This window comes from Theobroma cacao, chromosome 4 (genome assembly GCF_053813885.1).
Source record: "Theobroma cacao isolate CCN51 chromosome 4, ASM5381388v1, whole genome shotgun sequence".
NCBI lineage: Eukaryota > Viridiplantae > Streptophyta > Magnoliopsida > Malvales > Malvaceae > Theobroma > Theobroma cacao.
The window spans coordinates 37,533,153-37,560,780 of record NC_142642.1 but is presented as its reverse complement, the minus strand read 5'-3'; the positions used below and the strand labels follow the sequence as shown (position 1 = coordinate 37,560,780).

General features: G+C 35.1%; 5 protein-coding genes, 1 long non-coding RNA gene and 1 other non-coding gene across 8 annotated transcripts; 5 read left to right on the top strand and 2 right to left on the bottom strand.

The window, feature by feature from the left end:
* Positions 1-25: 25 nt before the first annotated feature.
* On the top strand, positions 26-1,861 carry LOC148763371 (uncharacterized). Its single transcript, XR_016025949.1, has 3 exons — positions 26-283; positions 421-485; positions 1,541-1,861. It is a non-coding gene; the product is annotated as an uncharacterized LOC148763371 (long non-coding RNA).
* A 6,066-nt stretch (positions 1,862-7,927) lies between these two features.
* PKP-ALPHA (Pyruvate kinase family protein) lies at positions 7,928-12,390 on the bottom strand. Its single transcript, XM_007034854.3, has 6 exons — positions 11,562-12,390; positions 11,382-11,472; positions 11,093-11,286; positions 10,270-10,391; positions 9,573-10,051; positions 7,928-8,696 (listed from the first exon to the last, which is right to left on the bottom strand). Exons 1-6 carry the CDS (start codon positions 12,147-12,149, stop codon positions 8,395-8,397), a joined length of 1,776 nt encoding a protein of 591 aa, XP_007034916.1. The 5' UTR covers positions 12,150-12,390; the 3' UTR covers positions 7,928-8,394.
* Positions 12,391-12,849: 459 nt separating this feature from the next.
* ARFC1 (ADP-ribosylation factor C1) lies at positions 12,850-15,564 on the top strand. 2 transcript variants are annotated; one of them, XM_007034852.3, is made up of 3 exons: positions 12,850-13,013; positions 13,116-13,320; positions 15,034-15,564. In XM_007034852.3, the coding sequence occupies exons 2-3, from the start codon at positions 13,129-13,131 to the stop codon at positions 15,391-15,393; spliced, it is 552 nt and encodes a 183-aa protein (XP_007034914.1). In that variant the 5' UTR covers positions 12,850-13,013; positions 13,116-13,128; the 3' UTR covers positions 15,394-15,564. The 2 variants fall into 2 exon arrangements, with proteins under 2 accessions (XP_007034914.1, XP_007034915.1); XM_007034853.3 differs by having other exon boundaries at positions 12,872-13,013; positions 13,120-13,320.
* A 20-nt stretch (positions 15,565-15,584) lies between these two features.
* Positions 15,585-18,140, bottom strand: AGG2 (G-protein gamma subunit 2). Its single transcript, XM_007034851.3, has 4 exons — positions 17,858-18,140; positions 16,107-16,159; positions 15,970-16,014; positions 15,585-15,862 (listed from the first exon to the last, which is right to left on the bottom strand). Exons 1-4 carry the CDS (start codon positions 17,993-17,995, stop codon positions 15,778-15,780), a joined length of 321 nt encoding a protein of 106 aa, XP_007034913.1. The 5' UTR covers positions 17,996-18,140; the 3' UTR covers positions 15,585-15,777.
* A 2,829-nt stretch (positions 18,141-20,969) lies between these two features.
* LOC148763370 (U6 spliceosomal RNA) lies at positions 20,970-21,072 on the top strand. Its single transcript, XR_016026057.1, has one exon. It is a non-coding gene; the product is annotated as a U6 spliceosomal RNA (small nuclear RNA).
* Positions 21,073-22,267: 1,195 nt separating this feature from the next.
* On the top strand, positions 22,268-22,921 carry LOC148763369 (uncharacterized). Its single transcript, XM_088805908.1, has one exon. The coding sequence runs from the start codon at positions 22,268-22,270 to the stop codon at positions 22,838-22,840; it is 573 nt and encodes a 190-aa protein (XP_088662034.1). The 3' UTR covers positions 22,841-22,921.
* A 933-nt stretch (positions 22,922-23,854) lies between these two features.
* Positions 23,855-27,540, top strand: LOC18603087 (protein LIKE EARLY STARVATION, chloroplastic). Its single transcript, XM_007034849.3, has 4 exons — positions 23,855-24,470; positions 25,045-25,697; positions 26,413-26,603; positions 27,021-27,540. Exons 1-4 carry the CDS (start codon positions 23,987-23,989, stop codon positions 27,400-27,402), a joined length of 1,710 nt encoding a protein of 569 aa, XP_007034911.3. The 5' UTR covers positions 23,855-23,986; the 3' UTR covers positions 27,403-27,540.
* The last annotated feature ends 88 nt before the right edge of the window (positions 27,541-27,628 follow it).

Here is a 27,628-nt window from a genome sequence, read left to right as displayed (position 1 = left end):
CTTGGTACTCCACCTGGAATCATACCTGTCATCATTTATCCTTATTGACGTGGCAATTCTGTGTTTTGACATGGAAGAGTAAACTTTGAAGTTACCTTATTATCCTTTCACTATTGTCTCCGGTTTCGGAGATATTTAGAGCTGTTGCCGTTACTCGATGAAATAGAGGATGGTAAATTTGAAATCGTGGAGGGTGAGAAATTAAGGGATGCGGTTCAAAGTGTGAGTGTGGTACAACCTCTTGATAACTGCGCGCCTAACATTTTGTGACACGTATTCTACTGTAAGAGGATCCAATTTACCGAAATCAATTTTTTTATGTTGAATTAGTTTTTTCTTTTTGTTAGTTATAAAATATTGAATCCTTGATTGGTTTGGACCGTTTGATCATGACATGTTGTTTTTATTATTAATGATCAGTTTAGAGGGAACCCACATCCATCGAACGAAAGTCCTGAGCTACAACGTTCTTGTTCAAGTTACGAGTGAGTATTTTTCAACTATTTAAACTTTAAAGTTTAAAGAAATAATATATATATATATATAAATGAACTTTCATCCCATTCACCTCACTTCTAGTGATTTAATTTAACAATCTCAAATTCTTAATACTTAATATTCTACTTAATGCAACATTTAAATATTCCTGGTGATGGAGACTGAAATGTTTAATAATATCCTTTAATTTTTTCTTGGCTACAGAAGTAAATAAAACTGCATAATATTATAAAAAATACATTAAGTAAAGTACATATGTCGGTAATCATGTATTATTGAAAACAACAAATTTTGTATATGTCAGGTCTAATAATTTTTTTTAAAAAAAATCAACTAATCAAGGTATTGAATTTGCATCAAGACACCGACTTTTAATTTTGATTAGTGAAATGTTACTTCACTTGGTATAGCAATTAACGTGCTTAACAAGGTAATTGGTGTAAATTTTCTATAATAATACATATTTCTAGATTTATACCTTTCTCCATCCTAGTGTTTAGCTTCTGTGGACTGGCATGCTTTAATCATGGTCAAGGAATAAATATAAGATAATTAAAAATGGATTATTATCTTATTAAATTTCTACCGAATAAAACAAGTGGTCCAAAGTACAAAAAAAGTCTTAGCGTTGGTCACGCGGAAACCGGAGTAGGAAAGTACAATTTGCTGCTATATAGGTGACTCAAATCTGCAACTAATTTAGTTGAATTCATGTTCAAAAATAAATGCAATGACTATTTTGTTGTGAACAAATAGTTAGAAAGTATGAGTATATGACTTGTAAATTGGTAGAATAATTATATGATAAGAATAAGATTTTATTTTATTAATTTAATGATTTGATTTTAAAATTTTTAAAATGATTTCTCGTGTTTAATCGGTTCTGTATTTAAATTTCGAGATCTTACTCGATTTTAGTCAATAATTTTATTCAATTTTAAAATAAATTTGGACGCAAAAAAAATACGTGGTCCTAGTTCATAGTTTGGAAGAAATATCAGAGTAGAAAGATCTGATCGGGACCATAATTATCTGAAAGCAGAGAGCAGTGAATAGTTTGAAAGCACTTGGAGCGTTAGGAGCGGGGAGTTAAAAAAAACTTGAAGAAAAGAGTTGAATCAAGATTCTTACAAACGGAAGCTGAGTCTTCATGTGTACGCATGTCTAGTCATTATCCTCAATGTTGTGTGTATAAAAGACATGACATAATTAGGTGTACAAAATTTTCCTGTTTTGTTGTCTTTTAAATTCCTAAGAGAGGAGGGCTGTTCCATTTGTGGGTGAGGGTGACTGAGAATTAGAGGCGACAACAGATAATAAAATTAGCATGGGCTTTGCCCACTTGATCAGTTCAAAGGCAAAATGAGTGGAGGATTGGATTTTGCCTTGTCAATTCAACACATGGGTATTTTTTTATTTAGTTTAATCATTTTGGCAGACCTATTCCTTATTACCATCAGACCAGTTAAGAACAAATTTTCAGACTAAATAGACTCATTCACCCATAATTTTCCTAAATCTCACTTGCTTAACAGAATGTACAAGCTCCAAATCACCTTATCTTATTGTGGTAGCCAACGCCAACCTCTGAATGATTTGAATTGGGTTAAATGTTGATTAAAAAGACAAAGGGTTCAAAAATCTATAATGGGTTCAAAGCAAATTATGACACAGAAAAATACAAATTGCACAGCAGGGAATGAATGATCATCTTTGCATTTGTATAAAGGAGAGGGCATCTTGTTAATTAATGTGAAGCCTTTTGTTTCTTTCCTTCACTTTTGAAAGCTGTAGGGCTCTTGCCAACACAATCCCTATATTCAAGTGCAAGCAACCCATAATCAAAAAGTTTTATTTTAAAAAAAAAACAACCAGCCCCTGGTTTCCACTTTCCTCATGCAAAGACAAATGGGGCCAAAACCTACCATACTTATCTTTTGAATCTTTTTTCTTTCCTTTATGCTTTGAAAAAAAAAAAATGATGAGAAAGCCAAAACCCAAACCCAAGAATTAATTAAAAACAAAAAAAATTCATGTTTCATAGATTAGAAATTTGTCACAAATCCATTAGATTTGTGTTTCTTTTTTAGTATAATATTGGAACTTTAATGTGGCAAAGACAATTGATTTCACCTTTAGTGAACTTCTTTTCATGATGTCTATTGAAATTATTGTATCTCTTTTCTTTTGGGGGGTTGGAACATGGGCTACTAATTTTAGCTTTGGGAAACTCAAATGCCTTTTAATTTACCAAATAGTAGTAGAGAATAAGGATTACTTTTTTGTGACTTGAGGGAAAAGTTGCAGACTTGAAGAATATTTTGGCTTGGTGATCACATATTTTTGAAAATTGCTACTAAGGAAATGAGGAGGTCCTACCTTCATAATTGAATGTTTCTGTTCGCTTGGAAAAATCCTTATCTCAAATCTTTATTAATGTACTTTGGATCTTGTTTTCCCCATAAACTTATCTCTTAAAAGTCCCATAACTTGCTTTATCTTCACTAGTCTATATATTTAAATCATCTTATTGCTTCCTACTGTCAAGTTTGTTGACCTTTCTTACTCTCTGCTTAATAGGTGGGTGGGTGGGTGCTTCACTGCTTCCTTTCACCCCTATATTTCAGTTGTAATAAGAAAAGGATGTTAGGTTCAAAACAATTCTCTTTTAAATTTGTTTGGGGAAGAAAAATTGAACTCCATTTTTGTTTCTAAGAGTGTAAGGTTTAATCTTAGACAAACTAAGATTAAATCAGGTAAATCAATGAGGGGAGTAAACCCAAACTCAATCCTATTATTGTTTTCTAGGAATCCAAACCATGTAACGTCTGGAAAAGGCTATTGTGATTTGACAGTGGGCCAAAAAGTATGAGTCATTTTGCATCAATTCATTACAGATGAAGGAGGCTTATGAATGGGTTTCAATTAAAACTAGGTCTCTCTCTTTCCCTTCTACATGTGTTTCTCTTAGAAGATGTGAGGACTCTAATCTCTTGCTAGACCCCTAAACAATGGCATTACTGAGTCTTTCTGAGTCTTGGGGTCTTGGACAAGCTAGTATTTCAGTCATCAGTCGTTGCATTGGCCATGACTATAGGTATTTCTTGCTTTGAATTTCGGTGATAATAACAAAATCTCATGACCACATTCTAAGTCTATTATTTAGCTTAGTTTTTTCTTATTTATTTAATATCAAATTTACCATACAATGGAAGTTAGATATATTGGAAATGGATTTGTTGGGTGGGAAAAGTATTATTTATGTTCTTTTTTGGGTAATGAAAAAGATTGTGATCAACATGCGAATGTAAGCTTGTCAATTTTTAGTAAGCTGGCAGAAGTATAACAGATAATAGAATTATCCATTCATAGTTACAAGAAAAGCTAAGGGAAGTGTTAAATATATAACCCGATTTAATTAGAAAGACTTGCTCGGAAGATATGATTTGTTATAACGTAATTATACATCCTTCCTATTCAAAGAACAAAGAGTTTTAGCTTTGTCATGTAATTATATTTGGCACGATTTAATTTAAAATTAAAAACAACAATCAAATGCAATTTTATTTAATTACGTTAATGAATTTGATAAATCAATCGAGATAATTTATGCATGATTAATCTTACTCTTGACATAAAAAAAAAATGAAGCTTCATAAAACTCTACATTCAACAATTTGCAATGTTGGATTAAACTGTGCTCCACCCTCAACAAATAACTAGTAGAGCTGTCATTATTATAGGATAAAGATAGGCATTATAAAGAAATGGAACCTGGTTTAATATGTAGCATTGCATTTGGAGCAAATTTAGTGTATCCTTTGTAAGCAAACTACCCTAAACCAAACCAATACATTTCCAACCCACCTCTTTAATTTAATCAACCAATCAATTTATAAACAAAAAAAATTACAAAAACAAGTCTATTTTATACTTTTTCTTATGAAGAGTAATGGGTGTAGGCTATGTTGATGTCATCATGTCACAAAACCAAACCTTGGTCACCACCCCAAGGAAGCTTTCCCTATGGCCTATATTTAAGAAAGGGTCATCCTCTGTACAACCAATTAAACCAAACAGGGGGCAAACGTCACAAAGTAGTCCTACCATTTTCCCCCCCCCTTATCTTCTCCTCCATAAGCCCTCATTTTGTTGGCCTAACATACCATTAAATTCTTCGATAACCTAGTCAAATCTATCTCCATCTTATCTTAAGAAATCCATACAATAATATAATCTTGCAAATCAAGACCCCATATTATCGTGGATGATGAAGTCTTTGAAATTTTTAAATCTTAAATTCGAGTCTCATAATGTACGAGTTTGATCTGATTTTACATACAAATTAAAGCAATCCAAATCAACTCCCATGTTAATTACTCTTTTCTCTTTAACTATTTATTGAAAAGTTGAAGCTAGTGATAAACAGCCGGTAATATAAAATTAATGTGGAGGAGAAAGAAAGAGATATTATTTTGTCAATGTATGTATCACTATCATATCATTAATGTAATGTTTTTGCCTTTAAAAAATCTACATATGTTAGAGATTAAGATTCCGTAAGCAAAGGACCCACAAATTTATATATATATATATATATTTATACTTGCCTTGTTATTGCCTATGTTGTTTAGGCACATCCATAGGAGATTAAAGATAATCTTTTCTTAATCCCCTCATAATCATATTAAAATTCGAGTTGGTGGATCAAAAGATTAAAAATTAATGGTGATTGCATGTTGGCAAGCAAATTTAACAATGCATCATCTGATTTCGTGATTGTTGATGGTTCCTCATGAAATTAATTAAAATCTCCCCTTCATTATGGAACAAACCCACTAATATTTGGCAAAGAGATTAGCTAAATTATTTTCTAATATAGTTGACTTGAAGATAATAATCAAAAATTCATGGCAATGTAGGAATATCATGGCTGGAAAATGCTTAATTGTATCATTATTCTTTTCTCTTCTCTTCTTCACACAAGAAAACATAATATCATAACACTACCCTGTTTGTTTGTATCAATTACAACAAAGTTGGTGTCTAAAACTATGAAATTTTTTTTTTCCCATTTTAATTAATAATGGAGATGATGACTGATGAGGACATAAAGGTGTTAGATAAGGGAAGCTACATGTGAAATGATGGCTATGTCTTTGTCCTCCCAACACCAAAACCCACCCTCTTTTTAGGACTGTTGTGCTTGGATTCTTCTTTTGGGTATTTCCCCCTTTTTTTTTTTTTTTCTTTTAATCGGGCAAGGCCAAACAGAACTTTGTACTAACATTGTTTTCTTATCACACTGTAACAAAAATAATTGCATAATTTAACTGTTTCACGGTTCTGTTCTTATAGTATTCAAGGTTGGAGGACTCCATTATACATGTTTTGGCCCACTTGTGGGGTAGGTTGAGTGACACATCTATTCCATTATGCTTAAGACATCATCAATCCTTTCACAAATCAATTGTATACTTCTATGTTATAGAAACAATTTTATTTTGTTTTATACGTACATACACCCTCTCATTTTAGTCTCCTTTTTTTATTTCTAATTTTACAAATTTAAAGTACAATGATTTTAATTAGACCTGCAGAATGTAACACTGACATTGTAAATTAGTCGCTGAATGGAGGACAATTCGGGATTTTACGAAGAGGTTAGTCAGCTTTGGTAATTTGGGTAAAACCTATGAACGTTTTGGATTTTCTAAATAATATTAGGAGGTGTTTCGGGATTTTTCTTTCCTTTTTTTTCAAGATGAAGACAAGACACAAATAAGAAAAGTAAAATAGAGGCCAAATAATTAAGCATAAACCTCACACGTGTCGTCGATTTAATAGTGGCTTAGTGAATCAAATATTATCTTTCAAAAATTTACGTTTGCATTACTTATGATATGACACTTTGTAATTAAATAATAATACATGAGAATGCATGGATAGAAACTTTATGAGGAATTATTTATGTTTTTTTTTTTTAAATGAAACTTTTTTTTTTTTTTTCAAAATTGTTAACAAAATCAGTTGCAGCAGTACAGCAGGTGTTGCATAGGCTTTCAAGTAAACCTGCAGAAACCCTTTTTGTAGGTGTATTGGCAAATCTGAGCATCAAAACAAAAGAAAAAGAAAAAGAAAAAGGTGGGTCCATTTAATCATTCAATTGAAGTTTGATGGCTCTTTGAGCCCACCTACATGTAAGTTGCGCTATGGACATAACTAATTTGAGCAGACAAGTCATTACCCAATACCCATCTCAGTTTCCTTTTAGAATAGAGACAATTCATAATTTTTTTTTCTTCTTTTTTACAAAATTTTTAATATTTTTTGTAGTTTTTAAATTGAAAATTTGGAAGTAAAATGAAATGGGGTATAAAAGTAGAAACATGAGAAATTACTATAGTCAGTCTCTGGTGTGCCAATTAATTGAGTATCTTGGTTTTTAGCAATGATTAGATGGTGGCGAGGAAAAGAGACAAGGAAGAGAGAACAAATGTTGAGGTTTAAAAGCGGTGTCCTCAAATTAAAAAGGCTGGAAAAATACCCAAAATGCAGAGATGCAGGCAGTGTCCCTGCCTGCCTGCAGGGAAGGAGAGCATCTAAGCCATCTCTGCATATATTGCCAAAGCACTCGTGCTCTCTATCTAAAACTGCACTGCAACAAAAGTGTCATTCTTTAGTTTGTACCTTACCACTTTCTTTTTCTTTTTCTTCCTTTTCACTCTTCCAACTTTTTACTTTCTTGTGATGTTTTCGAGTGAAAAATCAGTTTCTAGTTTCTCCCATACAACAAACTAGTGAGCTTGGTGTTCGCGATATAAGTGTGGACTAAAATTCAACTTTCTAGTTTCACCTCTATTTCTTCTTCTTCCTTTTTTTTTTTTTTTTTTTACTTTTTGAAGAAAATGAAAATCGAGAAAATAAAAAATTATATGATTATACCGAGAACCAGCTTGTTGTAATTATGATTTAATAATAGAGTTGTAACTTTTTTAAAAATTTACTTATACTAACATAGCAGTTTATGTTGTTAACCGAATCTAATGAAGGCGAATTCAAGTGGCAAACTTAAAAGCCCAAGGCCAATCATACAGGCCTTAATACTTGTCATGGTTGCCCATTTGTCGGCCCAGTTTTGCCCCTTTACCCAGAAATCCTTCCTTTCTCTTGTTTCCAAAATGTAACTGGGTAGTTGCCATTAATTCAGAACTTTGAAATAGTCGAGCTCTGATCAATGTCAATGGCTTCAATGCTTCAAATATTTAACAAATACCAACTCTTAACGTTACTTGATATTCAACTTTGGAGCATTGTGTGGATGGGTGAAGTCATTCAAATCAACTAGGAAAGGATGAATGAGTGGATAAAATGTAAGAATTTTACAAAAAGCCTGCCTGCAACTGCAAGTGTTGATTAGGCATACATAGATTGAAAACAAACAGTTTTATTAAACATAAATTCTAGCTGAATAACAAAAATACTAACATACATGAGCTCCGTTTGCCTTTGAAATCCCAAGACAATAATCAAACAGACTGAAGAAAATTACAGCTCTGCCTTTCAGGTTCAGGACTACATTTTATAACACTATCAAAGTGAAATAAATGCATTATAAATTGTGCTGGCATGCCCCAACCACAACACCATGAAACATCTAAAGTAGAAAACTGTGAGATGTACCTTATAATGTAGATTTCGCTGCTGTCCTTGCTGCTAAGAGGCATGGGCGGTAGTTGAACTGATTGTGATTGCTCTTCATTTTCCTCTGGCAATAAATTTCTTTCTAACAGTAATCAAGTTGAACTGATAGTGAAGGATGCAGGAAGTTTAATAGATAAAAACAGTCTAGAGGCAGGGTTGAAAAACGACCAGAATCTGAATCATACTGAGTTTTCAAGGAACATTCATGACTTGGATGGACTGCAACATGTCTGAGACAGCAATTACAAGGTCACCTGATTTGATCATTCCCCTAGCCTTGAGTAAGGAGAAAGTCTTGTTAAGGTTGCTTTCCATATCATCCGAGAAGCTCAGACGGAAGGGTATCAGACCCCACTGTAGGTTCAAACGCCTGCGGACAGAAGTTGTGGTTGTAAAAGCAAAGATCGGGCAATCTGGACGACAACGTGATAGAAGAGATGCCATGTGGCCTGTCTTCGTGTAAACAAAAAGGGCATCCACCTCTAAATTGTTAGCTGCAGATCACAACCAAACTCACATCAAGACCATAATTAAAGAAAACTCACGATGAAATATCAGCTCCTGTTTCTTGAGTTTCATAGGCAAAGCTGAAAAAGGATAACCAATCAGTTCGTTGGTGGTTGACATTGTGTCATCTACTTATCTAAACCATAGATTATTATCACATCTTTTGGGAAAAAAATATGAAGAAACAGAGGATAACAAGACAGAATGAACACCGGGACCATCAGGGGAAAAGTGGGGAGGCGGAGGAAGAGAAGATCACCAATAATAATCCCAGGACAAAAGTTGTTTGCAATTAAACATTTATAAAAGCTTATTCAATCTACCAGATTTTAGGAGACAATGAGCAAACTATACAGGCTATCACAAATTCACCAAGATACTTTCAAAAATGAAGCTATATAGTATCTACCAATAATTGACGTTGATTGCCTTCTAAATTTGTTATCTGAAGAAGAATTATTAACATTTTAAATAAGCTCAATAAAAGCAATACTCTCATATTGAAACAATGAACTTATGAAAGTTGCCCAAATCATCCAAATGCCCCAACCAAAACATAATCACGTGAGGAAAAAAAAAAAAAGAAGGAATAGACGACAGAGATCTACAAAGATCCTTTACATGACTTACACCCACCTTACCAGGGAGTAGAAATTTTTGCCTCAAATACTCAAAGAGTAATTCCATGTATATCGAACATGGAACCGAGTTTTAAAAGTCTCAAGATGCACAAAATTCTTTCCACGCTTGGCAAAAGCCATTCAATGAAGAGAGAAGCCACATAAACACCAGATATAAATTTAAACATGAATGCTTGTGCCAACACATAGGTGTGTGTGTGTATCAGAACCAAAGATTCTTACCCATCTTGGCTGCAGAATTACAAATCTCTTCTGAGATACTATCTGCAAATGAAGTTCCTACATCTGGCAGTTCCATAGCCTCATGGCGTTTTTCCTCCCTCCACCACTTCTCTATTCTCACACTAACACTTCTCAGAACAGCCAATGCCTTTTCAGGGAATTGCCCCATAGCTGACTCACCAGAGAGCATTAAAGCATCAGCTCGCTGCCTCACCGCTTCAGAAACATCAGCAACTTCAGCTCGAGTGGGTGTAGGGTATTCAATCATTGATTCAAGTAGCTGGGAGGCAACGATCACTGGCTTATTTAGCTGCCTGCATAGCTGGACGATCCTTTGCTGGGCTGATGGAACCTGTTCCAAAGGTATCTGAGCACCCAAGTCTCCTCTTGCAACCATAGCTCCATCTGATGCTTGGATAATGTCTTCCAAGTTCTTTAATGAGTCAATACTCTCTATCTTTGCAATGACAGCTATGTCACTGCATCATAATATTGAGATGCCATTTTCAGCAGACATGTTATTTGGAACACTAGCATATATGTTAGTAAAAGAGTATTAAGTTTCAGTCTCAGTTTCTAATTTGCAACTGTTGAAAGTGCACATGCATGTATGTCAAAAGTAGAAGCTGAGAAACCTTTCAAAAATATCAGAATTGATCCACACTTCTGAGCGTACAAGGCAACGTATGACACTTACCTACCACGTGACCTTGCAGCAATGTAGCTTTTAAGATGATTAATCACTTCTGCAGATTTGACAAAGGATATTGCAATAAAATCAACACCTTCTGCTATCCCAAAATCAATGTCCAACCAATCCTGCAGTGAAAACAAAGCTTGATCACGCAACCAGGCATTACATTTTTTTTCTAGATAAGTGCTTCACCAGAAACAGATATACCACCATGCAGGTGACCAACATTGCTACAGAACAAGAAGGTAATTACATGAATGTTACATATGCATCAAGACATAGAATAAAGACACATGCTTAAATACCTGAACATCACATTTTCGAACTCATGAGAACCTACAGAATAAATAGTGAAAGCAGACCCCAAAAAACACTATTGCTGCGGTTCAAAGAGTTGGATTAGCTACCCTACCACATTTGAAACAAATTCGTGATTAATTATGAACTTTTTTTTATTAACTTTTAAATATCCTTGGACTTCTTTTTGCAACATCACGTAAGCCAATTCCTTATAATTCTTTATGGAAAAAGAAAGTGCCATATAAGTTGTTCTTGCATTTAAAGAAGTGCAAGACAATATTCAACAAGTTAAAACATTTAATATCAGCAAGTAGAATATACTGAACTTCAGACAAATGCATGTATAATTCAAAGAGATGCCAAATCCTATAATATCAGTAGTTCTTAATGTATGATTCCATCGTTACCGTATGTGACCAAAGACAAATTATAAATATCTTTGGATCAAACTAACTTTAACATTAGCTAAATCATTCAATACCACGTAATTAAATTCAAAAAACCAAAAAGAGAAACAAGTAACAACCTTGGAAGAAATGGTAGGAAGCATAGCATTACGCTCGCGAACAAGACTCCCATCCCTCCAGAAAGTCAAGTTAGCTCGCGGAAGCAACAAGCCGGGATCAGTACACCTACACTTAACATCAGGACCAATCTTCTCAATCACCTCAAACCTCACCATCCCACCATCAACCAAAAGTTCATCCCCGACTTTGACATCTATATACCAACACCAAACAATCTTTATTTAAATCACCAAACAATCAATTTGCTTATAATTACTTATTTTTTGACTAAAAATTAAGATTACGAACCTTCAGCAAAACCGTCATAATTTACATTAATTGTACGCTCTGGCCGGGGTGATCCGAAAGCTCTAACACTAAATGTCCAGATTTCACCATCCTACATTCGCGGATAAATATTACACAATTAATGAAATAAAAAAAGTTTCAATTTTTATAAAGATTCTCTCCTTTTAATTCGTTTTTTACCTCAGCTTTGGCGGAGGCAGCGCCACCAAGATCACCCATGTGAATCTCGCTACCTTCAGTATCCATCATAATAGCGACGGCGAAGCCTTTCTCTTCGTTGAGTCTCCTCACGCGTTCGATCACTCTTTGATGCCACTCACGAGTGCCGTGGCACATGTTGATTCGAGCTACGTTCATTCCTCCCACAGCCAACGCTTCCAGCTGCTCGAACCCGCACGTGGCTGGACCAATTGTGCAGACAAGCTTCGTCCGCCTCGTGCTCCGGAATCCATTCTCCTTCAGCTCCGCCTCCGTCACGGCGTCCACTTCGATCGCCGCTGCTCCCGAATCCGACGGCGCATGAGAAAGAACCGACCCCACGTTGTCCGCCGATAACACCCCCGAAACTCCGCTCTGGCCGTTTCCAGAAGCCAGGACTTGCGATGACGTGGCATCGAGATCCGAAGATAAAGATTTCGTGATCGTGATGGAGTGTTTTTTGCTCGGGAGGTTAATTACCGGGAACCGGGTATAGGACGTTGCCGGAAGTTTCGAGATTGTGAGATAAGGAGAACGGGAGGGAGTGAAGAATTTGAGGGACTGCGACATTGTTACCGGGAAAGAAGACGGTTGCCGGAGGCGGGAAATGTACGGAGCAAGTGAATGGGAGTTTCCCTTTATTCTATCGAGTTTTAAGGCAAATTCGAGAAGGAGAGAGGCGGATAAACCGAAGAGAAGAACCCGGTTTGGAGCTTGGGAAATGTCGCCAAGTGAGCAGGCAACTGACAAAACAAAACGTTGTTTTCTGCTGTTTGCCAAACAGAGCTTCCAGGATTTTTCAAGGTTAAAAATCTACTAGGACTGTGTTACTCGCGGTAGTAGGTAGTGGGGTTTGTGAATTGGGAGTGATAAGAAGAGGTCGGGTGCAATCTTTTCCATTACGTGGCTAATTGTAATTGGTTGAATTAGGGGATGTAAGAGATGAGCTGGGCTGTTTAAAGGTTTACAATTACATTAAATCACTGGAGTGAACCTGTAAATGAGCTGGACAGCTGGGCTTAAAAAAGTACCCAATGCCCAAATGGAGATAATTTGGGCCTTGGTGACGTGGATGGATCAGATCGTTAGAACATAGTCGGTTCTCTGGCCCACTGAAAAACCCGAATCCAAAAAATAATAATAATTAAAAATAATTGGCGAAGTGGCCACGTAATCAGCACTAGGCATACACGTCACCAGCGACCGTGTCAAGGACAGCAAATGCCCCTCCCTTTCTTTTTCCTTTCTTCCCCGCAAACAAAATTCCTCCTTTCTTCGATCATTCCCCAAAAAAGAAGAGAGACAAAAAAAAACCAGATCGGAATTTCTCTCTATTCCCCCAAAGAATCCAGTTCTCCTCGTTCACGATCCACTCTAGCCCCTCCATCACCACCGTCGTTCTTATCATAATCACAACCGAATCTCCCAATCGAGGTAAAAAGAAAAAATGAAAAATTTTCTTCTTAGATCCGTTTATTTGATCGATTTATATCAAATTTAAGATATAAAGAAATATGTTTTTTTGTTTTTCTGAAGGTAGTCGATAAAGATGGGAGCTTTCGTATCGAAGTTTTGGTTCATGCTATTTCCCGCTAAGGAATATAAGATTGTGGTGGTGGGGTTGGATAATGCAGGCAAAACGACGACGCTTTACAAGCTTCACCTTGGAGATGTTGTTACGACTCATCCTACTGTTGGTAGCAACGTTGAAGAGCTTGTTTATAAAAACATCCGCTTCGAGGTAATCTTCTTCTTCCTTTTTTCTTGAGATTTTATTTCCAATTTCAAGATGATTTAATTTCTGGGTTTTCATTTTTTAATCTTTTTTTATTTAATTTTGTGGAAATAGTTTCTTTTTCTTTTCTTTTTTTTTTTTGAAGAATTTGATGGGTTATAGTTTCAACAAGTTCCCCTTAACGGGCCTATTAGTTTCTATCGCGGGCTTGTCTATTGGCGCATTGGTTCAATGGTTTGAATCTTTTTTATAGCTTTTTGGTATTTAAGGACAAGTTGTAAGGGTTAAGTTAAATAGGTTGAAGCTTGGAAATTCTTTGTTTAGTTTCCATGTCGAAATCATATAGCCACCAAAATTGGAGTTTTTGCTTACTGTGAACCGTGGTGAATATCTTGTTGAATGTGATTTTTTATGAGCATTATAAAACGAACCCTCATATCTGATTTTGAAGGGAAGTTAGTTAGTACATAGCTTTTGGAACTTGTTCGATGCACAATCTTAGGCCAAGGGTAGCTCTGATCTTTGGTCGGGATGCCTTTGTTTGGAATTATCTTCGTAATGGTTTAGGGAACTTGGAAAGCAGATTATTGTCGTTTTCTATTGGAGGAGGTATTTTTGTGTTTATATTTGGCAATGGAGGTGTGGATTATTGTAGGAAGCTGATACAGTATTTAGTCATGCAATATGGCTATGGCTGGATGACAGTGATGTGTCACTTATCTGTTTTACCCATTTTTGTTCATCCATGTGTGCGTGTTTATCTATAAATGAATGATGCACCAAGAGGCTTGGTACCATCTGCTTTCAAACCTATACGCTTCTTTTACTGTTTCCAAAAAGATGCTACATAGTTTTCTGAATGAAAGCCGCGTTATGTGGTTTCATTAGAATCTATGTGTACCCTATACGAAGTAAACATTAATCCCTTTTACATCATAGGTCCCTTTAAAAGAATGTTTTGGCTGTAAGCAGATTGTATTGAAAGGGCACATGAATGTTCCTTCATGTATAAAATGTGTCTTGAAAGTATAGAGATCTGAGAGGAGTTACATAACATCAATTAGGCATATACTGCCTTTGTTCATTATGTTGGTTGGGAGGATTTGATCTTTCTCCACACTTGGTTTTCTTCTTCATTTAATTTAGGTTAATTTGTTTTAATGCTTTTCTTATTTGCTATATGCTCATTTTGCAAAAAAATAAATAGAATGCAAAAGGCAAGACATAAAACAATAAAAGGAAAACAAAAGACAATAGCAAAAAAGTAGTAAAAGCAGCAACCAAATGCAGCCTTAATTGTCCAAGGTGAATTACTCTCTCTCTCTCTCTCTCTCTCTCTCTCTCTCTCATCTAGTTTTCAAATTACTATAATATGAAATCACTTAATGTCAGAATGCTGTTTAGCTAGTGAGCTTTGACTTGACAAATTTAATCTGGTCACTTAGATCTTGTTCTTGCTTTGGTTTTCAACTTGTCCTTCATGGAGATCCAATTTTCAAGCAATCCATTGATAGCAAGATTTATCTTAAGTTTTTTTGTTTTCTAAAAAAGAATTTGAGATCACAACCTCGATATAATGTAGCTATAATTTTGTTTCATTGAATTATGTGCTAAGCAAAAGTGAAGGAGAGTAGAGAAAGTGGTGAGAAGGGTGCATGTGATGGTTTCATTTAGATTTTACAAATCTGCTGGGCGCCTAAATATTTCTGTTTGCTTCAGGTCTGGGATCTTGGTGGGCAAGAAAGACTAAGAACATCGTGGGCAACATACTATCGCGGAACTCATGCGGTTATTGTGGTGATAGACAGCACAGATAGGGCCAGGATCACCATTATGAAGGATGAGCTCTTCCGGTTGCTTGGACATGAGGATCTGCAGCATTCAGTTATCCTTGTGTTTGCAAATAAACAAGACCTCAAAGATGCAATGACGCCTGCTGAGATCACTGATGCCCTTTCACTTCACAGCATAAAAAATCATGATTGGCACATCCAATCCTGCTGTGCACTTACTGGAGACGGGTTGTATGATGGTTTAGGGTGGATCGCCCAGCATGTTACTGGGAAAGCACCAAGTTGAGAAGGGGATTATCAATCAAAGAGAGCTCATTCTTCATATATTATGGATTTGGATGACTGAAGCAGAGTCACCTCTTGTGTACCATCTCCTGTATGAGCTATTTCTATTAAAATTTGTAGATTGTACACATTTCAATTTGCCTGAAAAAAAAATTTGACATTTTCTGCACAATCAAGCTTTTCATCTAACAATTGTCAATGAAGAAATTGTTGCTATAAATTGGATTCAAAAAAATTGCTGTAAAAATTGTCATTTTCTGCACAATGAAATATCTCACAAACATCTGAGATGGCACTATTGCTCTCACATTTGCAACAACTCTGTAAGTCGAAGCCTCTCGAAATTAAAGATAATAACAGTCAACTCTTCAAATCAGCAATACTATCACAATATCCAACATTTGCAACCTTGGGCGTCCTGGGGGCCTTCAAACCATCGATCCCACAAGGGATTTAGAGGGCCATTTGTTCTGCCAACCAATGATGAAGACAATTTTCAGGTATTGTAAGAAACATTTTAGGAAGAATTACCACAAAAATGAAAATGGAAAATAGGGATGTTAAATAGATGCATTACACTGGGAGCAGTGGATCAGGTCTACTTTCTACATTACTCAGCATCCTGTCATGCACAATAAAATAAATTAAAATCAGCTTTGCCCTAAATTTTTCTGCTAAGAGTGGAAATGAATACCAAGTACTCTTCATACTCACTCCTTGCATGCAGCTGATGCCTTCTCCATCCTTTCTATCTGCTCCAGCTCCTCCTGTGTACACAGAGCATTATGGAAGGTCAATAATAATAGCAAGTATTCTAATATTGATAGTAGGATTAAATCAAATCATCAGATACCCATAGACCAAAATAGCATTTTATGTTCTAATCTTAAGCATAGATGGTTCCGTGAACATTTTCCACCTTTCAATATACAAGACTGCATACAGTTGCAGATATTGGAACTGATTCTCAGCATAAAACAAAAAAAAAAAAGTATGCGAAAGCAACTCTAATTTGATTAACAAATTAAGTTGCCTTCCAATTTGTAAAAGAAAGAAAAACATAAAGTAATAAATCTCTAATTGACCCAGAGAAAGTTCAGAAAAATGTCATAACAGTAGAGGCACATTGACTGCAGCAGGAAAGGCAAAGATGTGAAGTCACAAGCAGGGAAACATAAGTCATACAAAGAAGTGGGAGTGATTGTAGTATGAGGGAATTTGGAAAGGAAACCTACAACAATTAAAGTGCCTTAATAACATGAAAAAACAATACGTACAATTGAATTTTTTTCCCATCATGCTTGGGGTATGCAAACAAAGAACCTGCATGCTGTGGATATAAAAGAGGGCAATGGCAAAGCAATAACATCCATATTACAAGTTAGCATAGATAATAGTGAAGCTTCTCTTTGCTGAAGGCATATTTTATTCCAATAGATCATAAGTGCAGAATACCATTTTTTGTTCCCAAAAAGTAAAAAAAAAAACACGGAAATGGAAATACAAACAAATCAGATACAACTAACTACAGCAACCATGTATCTTATTGGTTACAACCGACAAACCAAAATGAAAGTGTGATGACTTGTAAATAACCCGTCGAAAGTGAGCATAAATTAACCAACTTAATTAGCCAGAAAGGGCTCAAAAATCAAATTTCAGAATATGGAGACCTACCTAGCTGCCTAACAGGAACTACAAGTTCTTAAAGTCCTTCTATCTCAGAAAGAATCTACAGTTAGATGCCTTAAAATATTAGGGCTTCTACATGGGTTAGTGACAATTACAACTACAGAGCTGAGAACAGTAACAAAAGCGGTTCCAGTAAACAAAGAAGCAATTGAATGGTCAATTTGAAACAAGTCTACCAAGGTCCTGCTGAAATAAACCAGAGAAAGCTCACTTGATGGAAGAGAAGAAAAGGGCTACTGCAATTAAGAGAAATTCTTTTGATAGCAGAAGGCTTAACGTTATCGTCAAACCAAGAAGCCACTGTTGCACTGAAGGTGATTTAAAGCAATACTATGCACTTCCCATTTTCCGGATTTAATACCCCTGACCAATCAAAAATAAATGAATCCAGGGTATCCCTGCCTGTCTAGCAAAAATAAAGTGAAAATAATTTCTTTAGATAGCAAAAGCGAACAGGATTTAATTCAAGGTCTGGCGTTTGCTCCATATCGAACTTGAAAATTCCAAAACAAGAGAAAAAACTCAGGTGACTTGAACAGAGAAAACAAACAAGCAATTGATGCAGTATGTCTACAATAAATAACATACTGGCAGTACCCACAACCTAACTTCAAGATTTATCAGTTCAAATTCACAAAGACAATCAGATTATCAATCCAATCCAAAGCAATTAAAAATCAAACACCCCAAACAAGAAAACCAACATTGCAGTAGCTAAAAGAAAAACCCAAAAGTAACAATAATAAGAAAAGAGAGATGATCTTCTTACTAACCTCTAAGAACCTAGCTTCTTGCTCTAGCCTTTTGAGTTCAGCTTGTATCCTATGCTTCCCTCTAGTATCAGCTGCTTGAAAAGATTGAACCCGTTGGGGAATCGGAGTCACCACGGATTGTGACCGACCCGATTGCATCTCCTTTATAACACAATTCAATACAATCCAAAAACAACTGACCCAAAAGCAAAAACCCCAAAACGCCAAAGCTTTAGTTTTGGACAAAGAACAACCTTTGAAGAAACAAAAAAGAAGTGCCAAAAGTTATAGCTCTTTAGCTTGTTGTATCAGAAAAAACATGAGAGCAGAGAGGCAAATAAGGATGCCCCAGAAATCTTCACGGACCCCATAAAGCTTAAACTTAGTCAACCAAGTACTTCTCTCTTTGAAAACAAAAACACAAAACAAAACAAAAAACAGAGTACCCTCTTTTTTTCTTTTTTTTTTGTCTTACAAATGGATCTGTGGGGATGGCTGAGAGTATTGAAACAGAGTTTTTTTTTTTTTTGTTTTTTCTTTCTTTCTTTCTCTTCTGTTTCTGGGCCTTAGAGAGGAAAAAAGAGATGAAAAAGAAGGAAACCAAAAAAGCAGAGAGGGCTTTTAAAATTTTAAAATTTAATTTTCCTCTCTCATTTTCTGTGTCTTTATTTATTTATTTATTTTTGTCTCTTTCTGTTTTTTCTTTATCCCCTGTTTTTTCCCACGCCATGTTTCCTACTTTCACTTTTCGAGTGTGAGTTGTAGGCTCTTGTTGTCTCCTCGGATTTGGTCCCTTCATTATTCCTTCTAGTTTTGGGATTATTTTGGAATTATGAACTCCAAATCTTAAGTTACTTTTTAAAGGATATTAGGTGAAAAGTTTTCACCTAATCAATTGGATTTCATTCCTTTTGCTTTTTGAACAAATCAATTTAATTTGGAATTGATTTTACATTTAAATCTATTAATTTCTACACTATACTATATCAATCTTTTTTTTATCTATTACATATGTATTTGTTTATAATATAAATCAATAACATAGGTAACATTTGTTCATAAGAAAATACATAATAACTTTTTTTAATATTAAAATCAAATTGAAATTAATATTTTTTTTAATTTGGAGAATGAAGATTTAAAATTTGTTTTTTAAATAAAAAATCATATACCAACTAATAAATTAATTTTTTATTTTATTTTTATTAATTAATTTTTAAAAAAAAGGAAAACATTAACGTGACTTTAGACCATAGTCATGAATAATTGATGTTACAAAAAGGAACATTGATTAGATTATTTCTTTGAAGTTGTCAAATTAGCAATGATAAATTGAGTTATCAGTCAAAGATGACTTTGTAAATGACTCTTCCATCCTTAAGTTGTTGATGAGGAAGAGAAAGGTTTAAGTGCTTAAAAAAAATCTCTAATCTATTTTATTTCATTTAAAATTTTACTTTTTAAATTTATTTAAAATTTATTTTATTATATTTAAATCTTATCTTTTGATTTATAATTACACATTTTTTATATTAACAAAAAATTAATAACGATAAACCTTCTTATTAATTGATATTTTTTATCAATATGGCACGAAACACAACTTAATGACGTGATCACATTACAATTAATGCATAATGAGTGAAATATTTTTTCATTTCACATCAATTTTTACAGAGTTTATTAAATCACCTCATGTATCATCTAAACAAAAAATATTAGTTGATGTTGAGTTTAACAATTATTACTTTTCTATTGAAGATCAGCTGGTATTACGACTTTGTGAGTACAAATAAAAAAACAAAGTTTTTTTTTATATAATAAAAAAGCATTATTTTCATATAAAGTGAAATAAGAAAAAGAGGAAGAAGGAAAGAAAAGAAGAACATACTATTATGGTGTTAAAATATCTTAAGATTTTAAGAGAATTGTAACTTAAGGAAAGGTGTATATCGTTTAATTATTTTTTAGACTCTATTAATAAGTTGTAAGATGTTAATATATGCGGGCATATGTCTATACGCAATAATAATAATATTAATTATGCCATTCAAATTAAAAATAGTTTAAAATGTTTATCGTTATTGATTTTGAATTAACTTAAAATGTTTCTATATAAATTTAATATAAAAAAGTTAATTTTTAAATTAATGATTGATGCATGCTTCTCTTTATTTAAAAAATTGAATTTGAGTATTTCTTTTTTAATACAAAAAAATTATAATTCTCTGGAAAAGATGTTAGTAAAATTTGTCAAAAAGAACCCCATGAAAAGATTAAAAAGGAAACTTTAATCGGAAGATTTTTTTTTTTTAAAATACTGTACTTAGAAAAAGGAAAAAGAATATTGTGTTATGTGGACCCCCCCCGGTCTTTTGGAGCGTATTTAAACACATGATAACATGGCGCGTGACAGAGGCGGCGGTAGGGCCACGGTGCTGGACACATGGAAGTTAATGGAACGGTTAACATGTCGCCGTCCTCGTACGTCGTGTAGAACACGCGGTTCCGTTTTAAATTTAGAAGCGCGTGCTTTTTTAAACTGTTTCAAGGCTGTCATCTGTCTACAACCTTAACTTTTGCCAACTTGGCTTCTTCGTCTGTCTCCGTTGGCCACGTGGGCGCCTTGATATATCCTGTGTCGTCCACCGTGGCTATGACAAAAAGTTCCGGTGTGGCAGCCTATCATTTTCCTTCCCCCATTCAACTCCCATAAAAAAAAAAACTTCCATTTCGGGTGGTCGGTATTTAATATTTGGTAGAATTTAATCTAATTCAATGGTAGGAAGTTTGAACAATTCTAAAATCGATATTCTAATTTCAATTGTTTTGGTAAGTTTCATCATGACTTGAAGCTAAGTTACTAATCCTAAAGTCTTTATATACTATTTTTTGGGGAAAGAATAAACTTTTATACTTTGACAAAGGCAAAGTCATTTTGGCAAAATTAAACGATGTTTGAATCAAGTTTTAAATAGTCTACTTAAAATTATAAAGTTATTGTTTATTTTTACTTACAAACCCATATATTATATTATACTATATTATATGTGAAACCTTTATCTTTCTCACTCAAATTGTATTTTATAAATCTTGTTAATTTCTTGTCCAAAGAAACTTATGGAAAGGGGTTGTGCCAATGAGTATAATTGATAAAATTGAAACGATACATAAAAAAATTGTATGATTTATGCCTAAGGATGGCATACACAAATCGAGAAATGATCTAAATTTTTTATTTATAAAAAAATAAAGAGGGAAGGGACCATAATTATTGCTATAATGTAAATTTAAATATTATTTAATTACTTTTTAATGTATTTTTCCTTATTTTTAATGATTTATTTATTTAAATAATTACCTAATTCATGAGGGATAGAAAAATACCATGTCCAATAGTGTTCAAGCGCTTAAAGAAATTTAATAGGCTAGTGACCCTAAACCCTGTCAACCATCAAGTCTGTAATCACTGTATAAATTAAGAAAAGAAATTGATGAACAAAGTTTAAATAGTCATTCATTGCAATAATTTATATATGTGTCGTTTGAATTTTTTGATAACATTAATGAAGTAATTTGATAGTACAAATTAATAAGTTCAATTTAGGGTAAAATACCTTATTCTTTAAGTTTTAATCGAAATTTCAAGCTAATTTATTAGTTTTCGAAACAGACACTTCATTTTAAAAAAATATATTATGTTGGATATATAAGTTCAATCATTAGTTAATCGTTAATGTTTTTATTAATTTAATGACGTAATAATTTTAAAATGATAATTTTATTCTTTATTATTTTTAAAACTATTAATATATACTTTTTATTAATTAAAAAAATAAAAAGCACCAATCGACTCTACTAAGATATGATAATAATTTTTAAATTAATAAAAAAGGTATTTTAATCATTTTATAATTTTTATTAATGGTGTTTACACTTTTGAACATAATATCTATTTTAAAAATTAATAGACTCGTTTGAAATTTTATTTAAAACTTATAAAATTGGAGTATTTTATCCCTTAATTTACTTATTATTGCAATGATTTCATGGCAATAAATATAAAGCCTAATTCACTAGATTTTTTTTGCTTTCGGTATACTTTGATTAACAAACCTTAGTTAACTCTAGCCCTTCTTTCGGGAATAAGCTCACAATTAGCTAAGGTTGCTTTTTGTAAAAGTGTGAAATAGTCATGTCATGCAACGCGCATCACGTACAAGAATTCGATTCCATTCCTTCAGGAGGTGTACTAGGCTTGGAACTTGGATGCTTGGTCCTCCTCCACGTACTCCACGGACCACGTCCCCAAGCTTGCATGAGATGCACGTATCAACACTGCCACGTTCTTACACATGTCAATTTCCTTTAGATTTTCTGTTCCTTAAACTCGAAAGGTTTCTTTAGAGTATCTGTTCTTTCGAGCACAACATGTCCATGGCGGTCAGCCTCATGAAACTGTCCCTTCCATTTTGTTCATTCAAATCAAGCACAGCTAAATTTCCCATCTCGCGAAGAACCACAAATTCCAACAATGCGGCTGCTATCCTGATCATTGAACTATCACCATGGCGGCGGCTACTAGCTAAAAGTAAAATCCAGGGTGAGCCACCAGAGGAAGTTCCATTCAGGACCCCACGGGAGGTTCCTTCAGGGCCAAACTATACCCCTCCTTCGGTTCCGCCAGATGTCGACCCTAGGATTCCCGAGACTCCTGATCTGGACCCTTCCGACACCCCGCTGGAATTCACCACCAACGATCCTCCGCCACTTGGTCGTCCCAGGCCTGACCCTGGCCCTGATTTTCCAAAGCCCCCACTCGGGCCTCCACCAAGTGGTCCCGAAATTCCTGTCCCCCCACCTGGTAGGCCACCGCCGCCTCAAGTGGATCCTCCCTTACCGCCTGATCACGTGCCGCAGCCATCAACTCCCCCGGATTACGTGGCGCCACCGTCTGTACCTCCCGATATTCCGCCAACTAAAGGTCCACGTTTTGTTTTATAGGGTGTAAATTAAACTTCTTGTAAAAATAGAAGCACCTTTTTGCAGTAATAAATTGGATTCCACTTTCCGCATTATCTCCAACATAGGGATTTCCGTCTTACAAAATCTGCTCGAATCATTGCCAATCTCCGGACTAACAAGGTAACGCTCCATGGAAGACAAAGGGTTCGGGTTAAGTGACACTATGCCTATTCCCAGTTTCAAATCTCTGTGACAACTTTTCAAGGTATTTAAAAATGAAATGTTGATGGTCGAACCAATCATATTCAAATCTCTTTTTCAAATAAAAATAAATAAATGTTCATGCGACAACACATGCAAGCAAGGTCAATGAAGTGATACACAATTCCTAAAGCAAAATGAGAAAAACTGGATGAAGTATATTGCTGTATAGTAATTAATGTTCGCACCCGAGATATTATCAGATGCTTCTTTGTGTATCATCCTATTCCGAAGCTAATTGACAGATCTGGGCCTCAAAAATAAAGCCCAGTTTCCGACATATGGGCTTGGGTATGTGATCGTGGATTTAGAATTGGAATAGCTCTGTTTGAACCAAAGTGTAGTTCTGGGCCAAAAAAAGTAGCCCGACCCAAAACATTAGTATCAGCTAAAAACAATTAATTACTATATCATCAAAATAAAAAAAAATTAAGTGCAATTAATTTTTTCTGATAAAAGGCTAAAAGCAGTTAATAATTCTCATATAATCCATGATTATTTTTCAAATAATATAAACGCGATTTTCATATAAACTAAAATACTACTATAGGTTATATTATGTAGTTAGTAATTTCTTTCCCAAATAAAAGAAATTGTAATCTGTCGTTAATAAAAGTGCAATCCCAACCGCTGCCACGTGTCGAAAATATGTGTCTAATTTCATTTTCACAGTTTTAAAAAACAGGTAAATCCGTTGCGTGCGAACCGACCACGGGGAAAACCGCATCCGAACTTTCCTTCAATGCCACGAAATTAATAAAGAGAAAAAGCCGGAAAGGAAAAAGGAAGAGGAGGAGAGTAAATCTCACTGAATCACGCGCTAACTTCAAAAAAGTGTCAGAAGAGAGTCCCAACGTGTGTATCTTCGGTCTCAGTCTCACATTTCATTTCCACTCCACTTCACTCTCCATAACTCCCAGAAAAATGGCTTCCCTCTCACGAGCCACTCCACGCGCCTCCCCTCCCCTCCCTTCCAACAACCGTAAGCATGCGCTCATTTCCGCCCCAAAAACTGTTAATCAAGGAAGAACAAGCAGGACAAACCTGACGGTTGTTAGAGTCGTCGATGGCGGTGATTCGTACCTCGATATGTGGAGGAAAGCGGTGGACAGGGAAAGGAAAGAAACCGAGTTTCAGAAACTCGCAAATAATCTGGCTAAGATTGACGATGATAGCGTTGGCGGTAATGATGAGAGTAAAGAGATTATCGAGAAGAAGAGCGAGGAGTTCCAGAAGATTCTGGAAGTTTCGAAGGAGGAAAGGGATCGGATTCAGAGAATGCAAGTAATCGATCGTGCTGCGGCGGCAATTGCGGCGGCTCGCTCGATTCTCAAGGAGAACGGTTCTTCTTCGGAAAAGGAGGATTCCAAGAACGAAAATGACAGAACAATCACAGTGCAAGAAGAGGGTGAGAACTAAAATTTTTAAATTTGAAATTTAAAATGTTATTTATTCTGTCGATTTTGCTTTCTTTTTTCTTTATAAATGATTTAAGTTTAAAGTTATTTTATTACTTTTATTTTATTTGGCGATGTAATTTCTTTGAAAGGGAGTGACATTTCTTGGAAGCAAATAAAAGAATCTGAGAAGCTTTTATCTTTTTTGAGCGGTAAATGAAAGCATTAACTATGTTTAACTAGGAAAAGAAAATAGATGCAAAGCTTACTCATCAAGGATGTGGCTAAATATACTTTTCCATGTGAAGCAACACGTACACATTTTATAGTCAGAAGTCAACATATTTTCAATCTTTAGAAGTAGAAGTAAGTTTTTACCCACTTTTATAATTGCTAGTATTCGAAATAAGATATTAACATGTCTGTTATTTTTATTTTAGCAGTTGTCTGTTGATGGTTTTACCAGAACCAAAAGGAGGAATGATCATCAGAGTTCAGTCTGTAGTTAAATTATTATTGTTTTACTCTTTTTGTGTTCAGTTTTATGAGGCAATGTTATAGGAAATTGAATGTTAATTTTAACAGGAAATCAGAGTGGGAGCATTTTTGTTACTAGGTCGGGAAATTCTGGGAATGGGACACCTGGTCCAGATTTTTGGTCCTGGACACCTCCTCAAAGTACTGATGAGATTTCAGATGATATGGATGGCTTGCAGACTGCTAAACAAACTTTGGAGTATCCAATATCGAGCAATCCGGTTTTGGAGAAAGATCAGTCTGTTGGTTTTCTCTCAATTCCTTTTGAGAGTAAGGCTTACGAGACCACCCGCAATCTTCCTCCTTTTCAATCACTGATAGAGGTTGATAAAACAAAAGCATCTGAGATTGCTGTAGAGAAGACTTCTGTAAACGATGAGCATGACCTTGAAGTTGAATTTTCAGCACATGCTGCAGAAGCAGCTGACGCCCTTCATAAGGCCAAAGAATTATCAACCCAAGGAGTCCATCCAGATGGAACGAGATGGTGGAGAGAAACAGGAATTGAGCAAAGACCTGATGGTGTGATTTGCCGGTGGACAATGATCAGGGGTGTTAGTTCTGACCAAGCTGTTGAGTGGCAAGAGAAGTTCTGGGAGGCTTCTGATGAGTTTGATTACAAGGAACTTGGTTCTGAGAAATCAGGACGTGATGCATTGGGGAATATTTGGAGCGAATACTGGAGAGAATCAATGTTGCAGGTTAGTAAAACATGCATATATGCAGCACACTAATACATTTCTCATCACTTTCATCTTTTCTCAGTTTACCTTCCAGGGGTTGATAACCTATAATTAATTGTGATACAACTATGAAATCTCAGCTATTCATAATCATGAGTGTAAATTCCATCTGGGCTCCATGTAAGTATATGTGGAACCCCATACAATGACTGATTGGGATTGGATATTGTAGATTTGTAGTAAGATAACTGAATGTGAGACAAATCCCTTATAGGGTTAGCTCATATGTCCATTCACAACTGGATAACTAAAATTTGGATTTCATAGTTTAGCATGGGTTGGTTTTAGTGAATGATTCAAATGTGGATTTAGATACAACATCAAGTATAACTTAAGCAAAACCTGAAAAAGGAGCGTTTATTATAAGGTTAAGAGGTAGTATTAGATTTTTTGTAAGCTAGTTATTTTCTTACTGATCTATTTTTAGTTCATTTACAAACACCTCTTTTTTTGAGAATCTCATATCTAGTTCACAGGCTATTGATGACAGGTTTTTTGTGCCCTCGGTTGTTTTCTCTGAATTATTGCGCCATTAATAAGTTTTAGGTTCTTTTTATAAAGCAGTTCTAAAAAATGAAGTATGTAAAAATATTTTTGTTCTGAATCTTGTTTGAAGCAAACTTGTTAGTAGGAAAAAAATAGGAAAAAAATCTGAAAGTGTTCATTGGTGCAGGATGGTGGGCTTGTGCATCTTGAAAAAACTGCTGATAAGTGGGGAAAGAATGCAAAAGGTGAGGAGTGGCAAGAAAAATGGTGGGAACATTATGATGCATCTGGAAAATCTGAGAAATGGGCTCATAAGTGGTGCAGCATTGACCCAAACACACCCCTTGAGGCTGGTCATGCCCATGTTTGGCATGAAAGGTACTAAACTTCATATCTAGTTTAGATATAATCTTGCACTGTTTTTACAGTCTGGAATTTGATTACGGTGGCAATCTTGAACTGGTCATAATTTTCTTACTAGAGCATTTTCTTAGTTGTTGATCCGTGTAGATATTGTTACCTGTTAAGTCCTCTATAAATTCTTCAAATGCTTAAATCCTTGTCCCTGTAAAGAGTTGGCAAGAGGAATTGATTTTTGGGGTTACTTTTGGATCCTCTTTGTGAGGCTACTGAGCTCAGTTCTATAGCAATGTTTTTGATCTAATCATTCTTGACTCAGCTTAACTGGACGCTTGAAGACATTGCCATATTTAAAGATCAATCTATGGAGATGTTATTTTCTTCCAGTTTGATTTTACATGTTTGATCACATCTTTTAATTTGCACCTTTGGCAGGTGGGGTGAAAAATATGATGGGTATGGTGGCAGCGTGAAATACACAGACAAATGGGCAGAGCGCTGTGAAGGCGGTGGGTGGGCAAAATGGGGTGACAAATGGGATGAACATTTTGACCTCAATGGCCATGGTGTGAAGCAGGGGGAAACATGGTGGCAAGGGCAACATGGTGATCGCTGGAATCGCACATGGGGTGAGCACCACAATGGCTCTGGATGGGTTCACAAATATGGCAAGAGTAGTAGTGGGGAGCACTGGGACACCCATGTGGAGCAGGAGACTTGGTATGAGAGATTCCCACACTTTGGTTTCTATCACTGCTTTGACAACTCCGTGCAGCTTCGGGAGGTTAAGAAGCCATCTGAGATGTCTGAACCATAGATCTTTTATTTGTTTGTTCATTTAAATGTATTGCATGTACATCTTTCATACCAACCTAAAATGTAATAAGTAGTAATTGTTCCTCGCGCAGAATCTCGTGTTTACAAGAAAAAATAATAGCATCCCTTATCACACATATATTGCTGAAGTTTGTATATTTCTCATAGCGGCTTCCGTCCTGAACTTAGCACAAGGATTCCTTGAATTCATGATGTAGCTGAACTTA

Excerpts from the sequence above, each read along its gene's own strand:
- AGG2 (XM_007034851.3), bottom strand. The coding sequence starts at position 17,995 with ATGCAATCGGGTCGGTCACAATCCGTGGTGACTCCGATTCCCCAACGG. Across the intron at positions 16,160-17,857 it reads AAGAAGCTAGGTTCTTAGAG|GAGGAGCTGGAGCAGATAGA; the intron begins GTTAGTAAGAAG and ends CTGTGTACACAG. Across the intron at positions 15,863-15,969 it reads CCTGATCCACTGCTCCCAGT|AACAAATGGCCCTCTAAATC; the intron begins GTAATGCATCTA and ends ATTGGTTGGCAG.
- ARFC1 (XM_007034852.3), top strand. The coding sequence starts at position 13,129 with ATGGGAGCTTTCGTATCGAAGTTTTGGTTCATGCTATTTCCCGCTAAG. Across the intron at positions 13,321-15,033 it reads ATAAAAACATCCGCTTCGAG|GTCTGGGATCTTGGTGGGCA; the intron begins GTAATCTTCTTC and ends TGTTTGCTTCAG.
- PKP-ALPHA (XM_007034854.3), bottom strand. The coding sequence starts at position 12,149 with ATGTCGCAGTCCCTCAAATTCTTCACTCCCTCCCGTTCTCCTTATCTC. Across the intron at positions 11,287-11,381 it reads TTATGACGGTTTTGCTGAAG|ATGTCAAAGTCGGGGATGAA; the intron begins GTTCGTAATCTT and ends GTTGGTATATAG. Across the intron at positions 10,052-10,269 it reads GCTGCAAGGTCACGTGGTAG|TGACATAGCTGTCATTGCAA; the intron begins GTAAGTGTCATA and ends ATTATGATGCAG.
- LOC148763369 (XM_088805908.1), top strand. The coding sequence starts at position 22,268 with ATGTCCATGGCGGTCAGCCTCATGAAACTGTCCCTTCCATTTTGTTCA.
- LOC18603087 (XM_007034849.3), top strand. The coding sequence starts at position 23,987 with ATGGCTTCCCTCTCACGAGCCACTCCACGCGCCTCCCCTCCCCTCCCT. Across the intron at positions 25,698-26,412 it reads GGAGAGAATCAATGTTGCAG|GATGGTGGGCTTGTGCATCT; the intron begins GTTAGTAAAACA and ends TCATTGGTGCAG. Across the intron at positions 26,604-27,020 it reads GCCCATGTTTGGCATGAAAG|GTGGGGTGAAAAATATGATG; the intron begins GTACTAAACTTC and ends CACCTTTGGCAG.